Source organism: Podarcis melisellensis, assembly GCF_964234715.1.
Source record: "Podarcis melisellensis genome assembly, chromosome: 4".
NCBI classification, from domain to species: domain Eukaryota; kingdom Metazoa; phylum Chordata; class Lepidosauria; order Squamata; family Lacertidae; genus Podarcis; species Podarcis melisellensis.
This window is the reverse complement of record NC_138531.1, coordinates 79,017,782-79,030,225: the sequence shown is the minus strand read 5'-3', so window position 1 is coordinate 79,030,225 and position 12,444 is coordinate 79,017,782. Positions and strand designations below refer to the sequence as shown.

Here is a 12,444-nt window from a genome sequence, read left to right as displayed (position 1 = left end):
ATATTAAAATATTTAACCAACATGGGTATAAGCAATGGCGTCTTGGTACCCCTGCACAATTCTTCGAGGATATTAGGCCACTATCCTAGCCAATGATGCTGTGCCATAGCCTACAATATGCTACCAGCCAAGAAAGTGTGTAGGCGGCGGCAGGACACACACAATGGAGAAATGAAAATGCAGCTCTAATAAGGTTCCAACAACAACTGAAGAAATGATACCATTTGTCATTTTAGTCACCTCCGGACTTCCCCTTCGAAAGGAAAGAATCATTTCTGACCTACGACTGACTTGTCCTTCCCATACGTCAAGCTAGAACATTCAAGATGACAATGTAAGAATGGGATGGGACAGAAGCACCTGATTGTTGGACGAGGAGTCTATATCTTCCAATGTTCTGTCTTACAGTGTAATCCTAATCATGTATACTTGGAAGTAAATCCTATTGAATTCAACAGATCTTACGCCTCCATAAACTGGATTGCAGCTATTGAGAAACAACACAGATTTCTTTTTTCTTTTCTTTTTTCCCAAATCCTTTATTATTTTATTCACATAATTTACATTCTTTACAACAAACAACTCCAAAATAAAATCATATGTAACAAAACCATAAGTGTCATGTTTTCATTTATACTGATCTCCTCTCCGATACCTTTCCTTGATATTTCTTTCTGCTTTCCTTATAGAATCTTTATGAAAATTTAAATCTCTTAAATCCTATACCAATCTTTAACAATTTCAATTAATCCCTTCACCTCCCTCCCCCGCAGCCCAGCACTTCCCTCCACCCATGTGTGACCTTCTTTACCTGCTATTATATTTGTTATTGTTGCGTTATTCACTTTATTTGTTATTCCATCCTTAATATATTATTATTCTATCTCCTTGCGCCTTTTAAACTTTTGCATATTAATTTTTAATCTCCAGCACCGACTTTTGAAAAACAACACAGTTTTCAACTGGCAAGTCTCCTTGCATTGCAATGCTAACCAAATCAGAATGAATTTGGAAAGGCTTACTTCCATGTAAATGGGATTTAGGCTGAAGCTTTAGTATGAGAGTGAAGGCTGGATTAGAGCAATGAGCCACCGCCATCTCCCAACTTTCTGACAGCATTCTCATGGGTTTACAGAGCAGAAGGGTGGGTGGGGCATTAGGAGAGTAGAGACTTAACACAACCTCCTGCTCCCAACTTTGCAAAAGCCATTTGCAACTGATGAGGAGGGCTCTAACCCAGAGTGAGCTCCCCCATGGACCACTTAGACAAGTGAGCGTGGCCAGCTACATCACCTGACACCATCACGCCGCCAGATGAGTAATTTTTCCTTTGCAGGTTTCGAACCCTGTCTTAAGAGGAATTCAGTAGGGCTTGAGGTCACCACTGCCTGGACCAGCTGACTGGCAGTCTTGCCCATGGAAGCACACTTGTCATTTTATGCATCTGTTTCTTAAAACCTTCCTGCTGAAGGGCAATTCAAATTCAAAACACGCTGGGAATCTTGGCTTGAACAAATGAATATTTATACATTCACTATCATAATTTTGTGCAGCATGGGGATTCCCTGTGGTTGTACCCTCTCCAGAGATGCACATGCGCCACAGACTGCTTGCTATATATAAGCATCTCCAGGTGCAGAAATGGCAGGCCAGAGATCACAAAGATAAAAAGTGGATAGTCATTTATGAGGAAGTAATTAATTATTGCTTGGGCACTTAGAAGCAGAGTCATGGGTCCATCCTCTCCATCTCTGCTGAGACACGTTATTTTCTGTGTGCACAAGGTTCCACAACAGGCTGCATGCACAAGGCTGGGAAATCAGTGGATCTCACCCCTTTCCTCTGCAAAGGCTGTGCGCTACAATGGGTAAATTCTATCTCCAGTGCTGGAGGCAGTATGCTTCTGACTTAATGCCAATAGCTGGGGACCACAAGCAGGTCCTGCTTTCAGGCTTCCCAAGGCAACTGGTTGTCCACTGTGAGAATAGGATGCTGGAGTAGATGGGCCTGATCCAGCACACTCTTCTTACAGCGCCAAAGCAGCTTTGCTCATGTGTAACAGGAGTTATGCATGTATTTAATTTTTTTAAAAAAGTATTTGCTAATACTGCAAATACAGTCTTGGTTGTGGGACCCACTTCTTTTGTTGACTCTATGCTGCTCTGTTGTAAATAAATATTGTAAATAAATGAATAGTGCAGAATTCAGCAGCCAGGTTGCTCACAGGAGCAAGACGGTTTGAGCATATTACAGCGATCCTGGTCCAACTTCACTGGTTACCAATTAGTTTCCGGGCCAAATTCAAAGTGCTGGTTTTGGCCTATAAAGCCTTAAATGGCTCAGGACCACAATACCTCAAGGACCGCCTCTTTCCATATGAACCTACCCAGACCTGAGATAATCTTCTGAGGCCCTCCTTCGTGTGTCACCTCCTTGAGAGGTCTGGAGGGTGGCAACATGAGAACGGGCCTTCTCTGCCGTGGCTCCCTGTCTATGGAATGCTCTCCCCAGGGAAGTTCGCCTGGCACCATCATTATACAGTTTTAGGTGCCAGGCAAAAACGACCTTTTAAACCAGGCCTTTGGTTGATCTTATTGACATCCAACACCCTTTTAGAATGTGGTTCTTTTTGGGGGTGGGGTTACTGGGTTTTTGGTTTTGGTTTGATTTTATACGTTATGGTCTTGTTTGTGAACTGCCCTGAAACCTCCAGGTATAGGGCGGTATATAAATTGAATAAATGAATAAATAATAGAATAAAAAAAGATGTGTTATAGTCATAACCAGTTTCTAAATACTGACCACGAAATTCCTAACCTAGCCAAGTATTTGAGTAGCAACGGTTAAAAAAGAAATTTAACATTTAAAATACATTCCATCCATTACAGCTCCAAAAGACCTATCGCCCTAAACAAGACTACTTTGCTTTCCTTCCAACAACATTGCCAACTTCATATTTAACTACTTATAATAACACCCAGCAGAGAATGACATGCTAATCCTATCTTTTAAAGAATATATTATGGATATTACACCAAAAGTTCCATTATTGCAATATACCTACACAACATATACTACTGCCCTTTTAGAATAACACAAGACCTACATCCTAAATATCATACAACGTGGTGGGTGTGCATTTATCAACGGTTCCATGTTATATCGCACTGGGAACGGAAATCCCCGTACTGTATCAAGGAATTATCTCTGTACCGTACCAAGTTAATCTCAGTGGGAATTAACTTCATAGAGCCATGTTGTTTGTTTTGCAAAAGTGTGTGTGTTGGTGGTGTTAACAGTCAGGATCCAACTTGTCTCTGCCTCTGGATGTTTTCTAATTTAGCACAGTTGGCAGCTCTTCAATGCCTAAACATGCTCAGGTATGCTTTTGAGAGTGCAATCATTCTGCTGAATGGGACAGGCAAATTCATGAAGCCAGATGTTGAGTTAAAAGGAAAAATAATTATCCACTCAGTCTCAGACATTTCAGTGACAATAACAAGTTATATCTTAAATGAATCTTGTCTTGTTGACCTACCTGGGCGGCTCCCATTTTCCCTCAGTCCATCACACTGAATGTTGCCACCAGTTAGGAAAAGATCTCACTGTGTTGGCCAAGTGAGTATGCATCCACATTCACAGCACACCCACTCACACACCCATGTACATGTGAGAGTACAACACGGTAGTAACCAACGTTTGCATGTGATGCATAGAGCACATGGGCACACAAGACAACAGCTCATTATACCGCAATAACTGCAAAACCTGCTTGGTTTTATTGCTGTCTGGCTTTGAAACCTTCAACTTTGACAACATGCCAAGAAGGTGATACTTTTTTATGAAGACTCTTCAGATTGGTAAGCCGAACAGCTGCTGGTCCTGTTTTGTTACTCTTGAGCACCTATATTTCAGCAGCACCAGTGGGCTAGATGATGTGCAGCAAGGGTGGGCAGAAGCGAGATCATGAGTGATTTGCAGGAAATCGGCAAACGTTTATAATTCAGGCACTGTAATAATTGCAACGACCAAAAAGTTTCCCCTTCCCCAAATTAAGGCTGCATACACACCATACATTCAAACCACACGACATCCTTTAAAGACTCCTGGGAACCATGGTTGGTTAAGGGTGCTGGGTAAGCTACAGTTCCCAGAATTTTACAAGGGGGAGAGAAGCCATGTGCTTTAAATGTACAGTGTGTACAGAATTTGCTTTATCAAATAAAAGTGGTTTAGGGGCTGGGAAAGACAGATGTTGATTTATGTGTGAAAGGGCTTTTGTGCATACTGATAATTTACGTATTTTATGCTGCTTTTTTGTAGCATTACAGTGGTACCTCGGGTTAAGTACTTAATTCGTTCCGGAGGTCCGTTCTTAACCTGAAACTGTTCTTAACCTGAAGCACCACTTTAGCTAATGGGGCCTCCTGCTGCAGCAGTGCCGCCGGAGCACGATTTCTGTTCTCATCCTGAAGCAAAGTTCTTAACCTGAAGCATTATTTCTGGGTTAGCGGAGTCTGTAACCTGAAGCATATGTAACCTGAAGCATATGTAACCCAAGGTACCACTCTAATTAAGTGTTTTAGATTTGTTGTTAGCCACCCTGAGCTCAGTTTCCCTAACCAGGAAGGATGGGATATAAATAAAAAATTATTTATTATTATTATTATAATAAATGGTCTGAGCATGTGCTCAGAAGCACCCTCTTCCTTAATTCCTAGCTTATGTCCACCCACCTGAGTCACTGTTTGGCACCTGGCTCCAGTTGGTGGACGTCAACTTTCTAGCAAAGCAGACAAACGAAGGAGGTGCCATAGGCTATGTGCAGAACATAGCAATGAGCTCCTTCTCTGAGAATTTGTTTAACCCACATTAGACAAAGCTGTGGCAGGTAAGAGTGGGGAGCAAAAATCCTGACAATGTGTAGATGGGCCAGAAAGGAGATAAGGAGTTAAAATCATTCAAGAAATACTTCTAAAGGAGTTGGAAAGAAAGACCCAGAGAGGAGAGAAACTGGATTGAGGAAAAATGAAGGGGCCGTTGTTCCAGGCATAGAGAGAGCAGCCTACCAGAGGAAGACTGAAGTTCTGCATTGCATAAAGAGAGCTCAGAGCTCAGCTTGCAAGATCACTCCCAACTTTGCACATGAACCAAGTACATGCCAGGAAATTGATTGCTGGCTCAGTTGCACATCAGGCAGGTGGCCTGCCTTTTAAGAGAGGGATGGAGAGCCGGTGGTCCTCCAGATATTGTTGAACTCCAAGTCTCATCAGTCCCCAGCCAGCATGGTCAAGGGTTAGGGTTGGTGGAAGTTGAAGTCCCACAGTATCTGGAGGGTCACAGGTTCCCCATCCATCCCTATTTTTATAGATATCATGGGTGATTGTCTACTCATTTTACTCAGAGTAAAGCCATCAAAACTAATGAACATGACTAAGCTAGGTCCATTCATTCCAATGGGTATAGTCTGAGTAAAAGTGAGTTGAAGACTGCCCCTCTAAAAACAACACAAGAGTGTTTCTGCATCTATCCATTCATTTATCTCTTCTTAATTTTTAAAATGGGGAATGTTAGTGCAAAACTGCTCCAGAGAGTTGACAGGCTTTCCTGATAGTAACATGCGAGGCCAGCCAGCCAGCCAGCAGCACAACCAATGTCTGCTTTAAATTTGCAAAAGTAGTTTGATCTTGGAGCGCGTTAGGGAGATTTGGACTGATAGCAACCTCTCTGGAAAGCACTTTGCGTATTTTCTCCTGAAGGTTAAGGCTGTAGCCGTATGCACATTTACTGGGATGGAAGCACCATTGTATTCTATGAGATTTACTTCCAGGGAAGTATACACAGATCTGGGTTGAATTTTGATTTAGAACATACAATAAGAGGAGCAAAGACCTCAGTGAAATTATGTTCTAGCTGCACTAATTTTGTTGGATGAGATTTTGGTTTGTACTACATGCAAAAGAGATGTTGACCACAGTTCCAAGCATACATGGATAGGAATATTGTACACTGTACTCCATGAAATTTTCTCAGTAAAAATACTTTGGGTTGCATCGTGCAAGGAAGCATCAACACTTTTACCAGAGTTCAGCATATGTGACCTTGTGCAAATGTCCAAATGTTCATAAAAATGAACCAAGCAAACTGAGAGTCCCAAGCCCAGTCCTAAGACAGGCTAAAGTAGATCAGAAGATAAGAGTGTAACAGCTCATGTTCCAGCTGCTAAGCCCATAAGAAATCATATATATATATATATTGGCATGGCAGAGACATTTTGTCAGCCCTGCAGGCAAGTGCATTGGAACAAATGTTGGAGAGAATGGGATGGATAAACTAGGAGACCGGAGATTGTCTGCTTTCTCCCTTGTAACAAAATACATGTGATATTTTAACTCTGCACTAGAGTTCCACTGGAGTCCATTAGAATTTCACATGGGTTTTCCCCCAAACAGTAATAAGGTTAATAGCAATACACATTAGGTCTTACAACACCCTTCAACAACTGTGTACACACCACACATTTAAAACACATTTCCCGCCCCTTCAAGGAATCATTTAATTGTAGTTTACCCCCCACAATTCCCAGCACCCTTAACAAACTATAGTTCCTAGGTTTCTTTGGGGTAAAAGGCAAAGGTAAAGGTACCCTGGACAGTTAGGTCCAGTCGTGGACGACTCTGGGGTTGCGGTGCTCATCTCACTCTATAGGCCGAGGGAGCGGCGTTTGTCCACAGACAGCTTCTGGATCAGGTGGCCAGCATGACTAAGCCGCTTCTGGAGAACCAGAGCAGAACAAGTGAACGCCGTTTACCTTCCCACCAGAGTGATACCTATTTATCTACTTGCACTTTGACGTGCTTTTGAACTGCTAGGTGGGCAGGAGCAGGGACCGAACAATGGGAGTTCACCCCGTCTCGGGGATTCGAACTGCTGACCTTCTGATCGGCAAGCTCTAGGCTCAGTGGTTTAGACCACAGCACCACCCGCGTCCCTTCTTCTTTGGGTTAAGTCATGTGTTTTAAATGTATGGTGTGGATCTGACCTCTGTGATGGCAGCTTGCATGTGGAACTCCATGCCCTAAGAACTCTGATTACCTCCCAGTTCCAATGAATTCAAATTGTAATACAATTAAAGTCAATAAAAGAAATAAAGGAGTGAAAAATACATTTGAGAATCACTATGAATATTTAATGTGAACATGCCATGGACCACCTGAATGAAGCTCAGGGACCACGGTTTGGGAAGCACTGCCATAGATTGAAAAATCACTTTTCTGATAATGCTCCAAGGCTTGGTTTGGGAACCTGTGTCCCTCTTGATGTTGATGGACTACAACGCCCATCCTCCACAATTATTGGTCATGCTGGCTAGGGCTGATAGAAGCTGGAGTCCAACAATATCGGGAGGGGCATAGTTTCCTCATCCTTGATCTAAGGCTTGCAGCTTCCTGAACATGCACTGTTTGCATCACTTGACAACGCAGCCCAAATCTAATCTGAGAGCAGAGGTGCATGACCAGTTTGCCTGCACTGAGTGCTGCAGAGGACACCACAACAAGGACTCAGAATGGACTGGAAGAAGCGCTGAATTTCGGCATTGCTGCTGAAATTTGAAAGTCCCAAGTTGACCACTGCTAATAATGAATCACCACTTCCATTCTTCCTTACGAAAACATTGGTCCCATTTTGACAGTTTCCACTGCAACTTGCCAAGAGAAGCTTTTCTAGTGGAAGTCATTGCATTACCTCTTTCATAAGCAATCAGTAGCCTTTACACATCCATTATGTTGGCAAAACCTTTCTCTCTAGTCAGGGAAAACGGAGAGAAGAGAAAGGTATAGGAGCAGCAAGGAGAATGGAGGGGAAAGAGGAAAGGGGAGGAGGACAAGGAGACAGGAGGGAAAGGAAGTAGAAAAAGAGGGAATGGGGGAAAGAAGAGTTCAGACAGGGAGGGAATGAATGCGGCAGGTGGGAAAGGAGAGAGGGAACATCTGGATGAGAAGAAGAAAGGAGGAAATGGCATTATTTCAGCTAGAATCCAAAGCAAACAGGAGGCCAGAGCATTCATCCTGGTTCCACTGAAGTCAGTGGTTATGCTTACCAAGCAGCTGAAGTTGGCTTCTGCTGGCCCAGGTGCCTGCCTGATGCATGCTCATAGCTGTGGTGTGCTTCTGTTAGAGCTCAGGGTCTGAAACTGCAGCCTGTGTAGCGTAAACCACTTCTTCAAAAAAAGCGGCGGGGGTGGGGTGGGGAGCTTGAACCTGAAATAGCTTCTTTTTTTTTCAGGAAGAACCCTGAAGAGGCCTCCTCATAGCTATTATAATAACTAAATATGATAGTTATGATACTCCCATAATTGTCAGGTATCTAAGCAGAGCTTTTATATTCAAATGATACATGTCACTGAATTATCAGAATGAGGCAAACTTTTAATAAAAGTCAGGCTTTAGATAGCTCATGGCAACATCAGTGTTTGTTATCATCACCATGTACTGAAGGATTCCGTCCGCAGATAAATTTGGGCTCAAGTCCAAAACCCCACTTAAATCAGGACCCTTGAACTGAAACTAACTTTCTCTCATTGACCAAGCACATTTAAATCCAGATATCCTAGTTTAATTGGATGCTGGACAAGGCTGTAAGAGACGAGTGGAGAACTTCCAGAAATTGCTGGACTAAAACATAAGCTGACTATTCACCATGTTGGCTGAAGCCGATGGCGTCCAGCAAAAGAGGAGGCCCTCTGGGTAGTTCCACCTCCCTCAGAAGTTTGAGGAACCAGGGGCCAGGAGAGGGCATTCTCTGTGACAGCGCCTGAGTTGATGCGTCTAGCTTCTTCACTATACAGCTGCCAGCAAATGCAGAAGACACACCTCTTTACCCTGGACTTTGATATCTGAGACATGTTTTTTCGGGGTCCACCATATCCCTGTTATTGCAATCTGTTTTAACTGGTTTGAATTTTAAATTGTTGTAACCCTCCTTAGAACCTGCTGGTGAAGCGCAAGTAATAAATTTAACCACAACAACATATGGAGAGTAACAGGTCCTTCTTCCCGTAAGGTGTCAGTCGTCAAGTGCTTAGGATGGATTTTACACACCCAAACTCAGCAGTTTTGCTATCTCCATACCACAGATCTGTTAACACAGGAACACACTACAGACAGACAGACAGACAGACAGACAGACACACACACACACACACAAAAGGGTTGCTTACAGCTGCTTCTCATTGATGTGGTATATCTACATATGCTTCCAGAAATTGCTCGTTGACACTTGTGGTTGTATGAGTTATTGTGGATAACTCACAAAGTATTCTGAGAAGGGAAATGAAAGTGTGAATCCACCTGAGATGTCATTAATTTCTACAGCCCTATTCTGGAGGGGAAATGGTTTGAGGACCACAACCTTTGATTGCGCTTATCTGCTGAGCAGAAGTCAATAGTGAAAGGCATTTAACATCCAACCAAAGTAGGTTTCTCGTCTTCTTCTTTTTGGCGCGAACAATATTTCCACTGAACATGATGCTTGAGTGGAAGTAGCACGCCACTCTGTGGTATGCGTGGATAGGTTTTTAAAGATGTTTGGTGTGCAGAAATATTTTCGCTGTGAAAATTTGTAGCCCGTCTAGCACACAACTTCTCTTTGGACAGAATTTCTCCTTGCTAGAGATTGAAGGTCAAATTAAACAAAGTAATTTGCCACATTGTAAGTAATTCTCTGAATGGCTTTTACAAAGTAAACGAGCATGTCCTGCAACAAAATGTTGAGGTGTGGAGTGATCCTATTCGCTGTTCAGTCAGTCAGTCAGTCAGTCAGTCAGTCATGTCTTCTTCTAGGGATACTCCATACCATTCGGCCTCCCACCTGGTTTGTCCTCCCTCCCCAGAGTCACACAGCATTCCAAGGTCACTGAGAATGAATTTTTATTTTTCTGAAAATTTTCCGGTTTCCCCAAACCTGCTGCTAACTCTCTCTTGTGTGTAGAGATGGTATCATTTTGGCTAGATGAGGACTATTGCTTGGAGAAGTGAGATAGTTATTAGTGCATATCAGGGATGTGATTGAACAGCACCCGGAAACTGTGGGCAGTCTAGAAGTGCTCCCCTGCCAAGCACAGTTTTGGTTTGGATCCCCAATGCCTGATAGTCACCTAGTTGGTCCTAAGTCACAGCCTATCCTAGAGCACTTCAAGACTGTCACTAATTCTGAGTGGGATTCAACCACACCCTGGCAAATTCAGGCTCCATAATTAAAGCTGATCTGTAGCTCTTGCAGAACAAACACGGTTTCCCAAAAGATCAGACTTCTGTGATAAGGAACATGATGGGGAAAAGAACTTGAAACCGTGGGATAGCACTCGTGTGACATGACAGCTAAAGCTACAGCCACAGTGCAAGCCTTCCTGAGAAACCTGGGAACTAGATTTGCTTACGGGTGAGGGGAATTGTAGCTCTGTGAGAGGTAAACTATAGTTTGCAGGATTCTTGGGGGGGGGGGGGAGAGAAATGTGCTTTAAAGGCCTGGTGTGGATGTACCGGTAACCTGATTCTTACCTACCTGCAAATTGGGATGAATGCTCATTTCATAGCCACCGTCTAATATCTGCAAACAATTCAGGCTGAACGCTCAAGAAACCCTAGTTGTTTACTCCAACTATCTTTATCAACATTTTTGCAGGCACCTTTTCCTTTTCTATGTGTTTGTATTGCCAAATAACCCCAGGGGATGAAACTGTGGAGCTCAAAAGGGCCAAGCAACCAACAAGAAATCTCAATGGCAATTTGAGCAGGCATGTGAAGAGTATAATGGTTTCAACTCAGCTACAGAGCACATGGGAATCCAGGATCCTCACCCCACTGAAAGGCAAGCAGGAGAGGAAGCAACTTAGGGAGGCACAGCTGTTAAGAGCCGTAACAAGGGCTTAATCAGCTCAACAAGCCATTAAACCAGGCCAGAGGACTATCAGGTGCACAAACTACAGCCTAGTTGAAAGGGTGACAAAAAAAAGAACCATTTGTGTGATGTCGTAACCAAGTTGCCAAAATGCCAAATAATATACCCACCACTTAACAGATGCCAGAACCTGTGAAAATATGAGAGGAAAAGAGATGGAGGAAAGTAACTTGGAATTACAATAGTGAGGCATAGTTTCATCAGCTATTTGTAATATTCTTATAATCAAGTAATTGATTTAGGCAACTGGCTTGATTGTTGCCATGCCTTTATTTTGATGAACTTATTGAATGGACAATTCATTCCCTTATTATTATGAATGTGTTTATTGTATTGAGATACTGTGGGTTGTTATATTTTTATCAGTTCTATGGAAAAAGGCCCTGAGCATAATATATAAACATTAAATGTGGTATATAAATAAAATCAACACTGATCTCAGTCATACATACCTTGTATTTTTAGGTGTGCACCCAGGATGTTTTAGAGCTTGTAGAATTACTGATATATTATGCAGGTACACTATCCAGGAAGCAGCTCCAGGTTTTAAATCCTGGCTATGCCCATGTGGGGATGGAAAGGTGCTTAACCTTTCTGAAAGTGGTTTCCTTACTCCAAATCACACGCACCAAGTTTGCTGAGTGAATTTCTGTATTTTGCAAAATACAACAGTGAAGGTGCTTAATGAGAATTCCTATCGAGCAGCACAATTTACATTAGCAGCAAATAAACTACACCAAATAATCAGGTTAAACATTTTTGTTTTTACCTACAAAGCCATAAACAACGGAGTCAGTATATCTATAGGAAAGGTGTTGTGTTCATTTTGTATTGCTTTTGAACCTACCTACCTTGCTTTTGTCCTGCTTTAAAAACCCATTTGTGTCTTTTATGATATGTATGTAAATGGTCTTGAGACATTTTATATGAAGGGCGACTCATAAATTAACAGAAATACTATGTCCACTCACTAAGCTAATTGAATAAGGCCCTTCTGTTACTGATGCTGTGACCTGCAGAGATTTATTTAGATCCTTTTCATCAACGGCACTTCCGAAATTCACTCTTCCATGAATTGTGCAATGCAATTCTCCAGCCAGCAAATGTGCTAAAAACATGTATATTCTTGGGTAAAGTGCATGGGCGTAGTCAAGGGGGGAGCAGGGAGGCAGCTGCGCCCCCCATCAAGTAAAACAATAGAAATACAGTACTCTACTGACCAATCACGTCGTTTCTAACCCACCCCACCTAACAAAAATCCTGACTACACCCAAGATAAACTGTGCATCAAAACGCATTTATTACTAAAAATGAAATCTAAGCACATTGTATTAGGGGAAAGTGCTTTGCAAAAGTGTTGTGTGTTAGGGGAAATTGCATACAACTCCATTAGGATAAATTCGCATTAAAATGCCAATTAATTGTGAGAACTTTTAACTGCATGTATACATACATACATCACAAACTGATGTGGAGAACAAAGAC

At 42.4% G+C, this 12,444-nt stretch overlaps 1 protein-coding gene across 2 annotated transcripts in view; it reads right to left on the bottom strand.

Annotated features, from left to right (window-relative positions):
- The window catches only part of FLT3 (fms related receptor tyrosine kinase 3), a 58,631-nt gene extending 50,460 nt beyond the window's left edge, over positions 1–8,171 (bottom strand). For both annotated transcript variants that reach the window (XM_081909346.1, XM_081909345.1), the window contains exon 1: positions 8,102–8,171. In XM_081909346.1, coding sequence (XP_081765472.1) covers positions 8,102–8,156 — 55 coding nt within the window. In that variant the 5' untranslated portion in view covers positions 8,157–8,171. The remainder of the gene's footprint in view (positions 1–8,101) is intronic.
- Between the last annotated feature and the right edge of the window lie 4,273 nt (positions 8,172–12,444).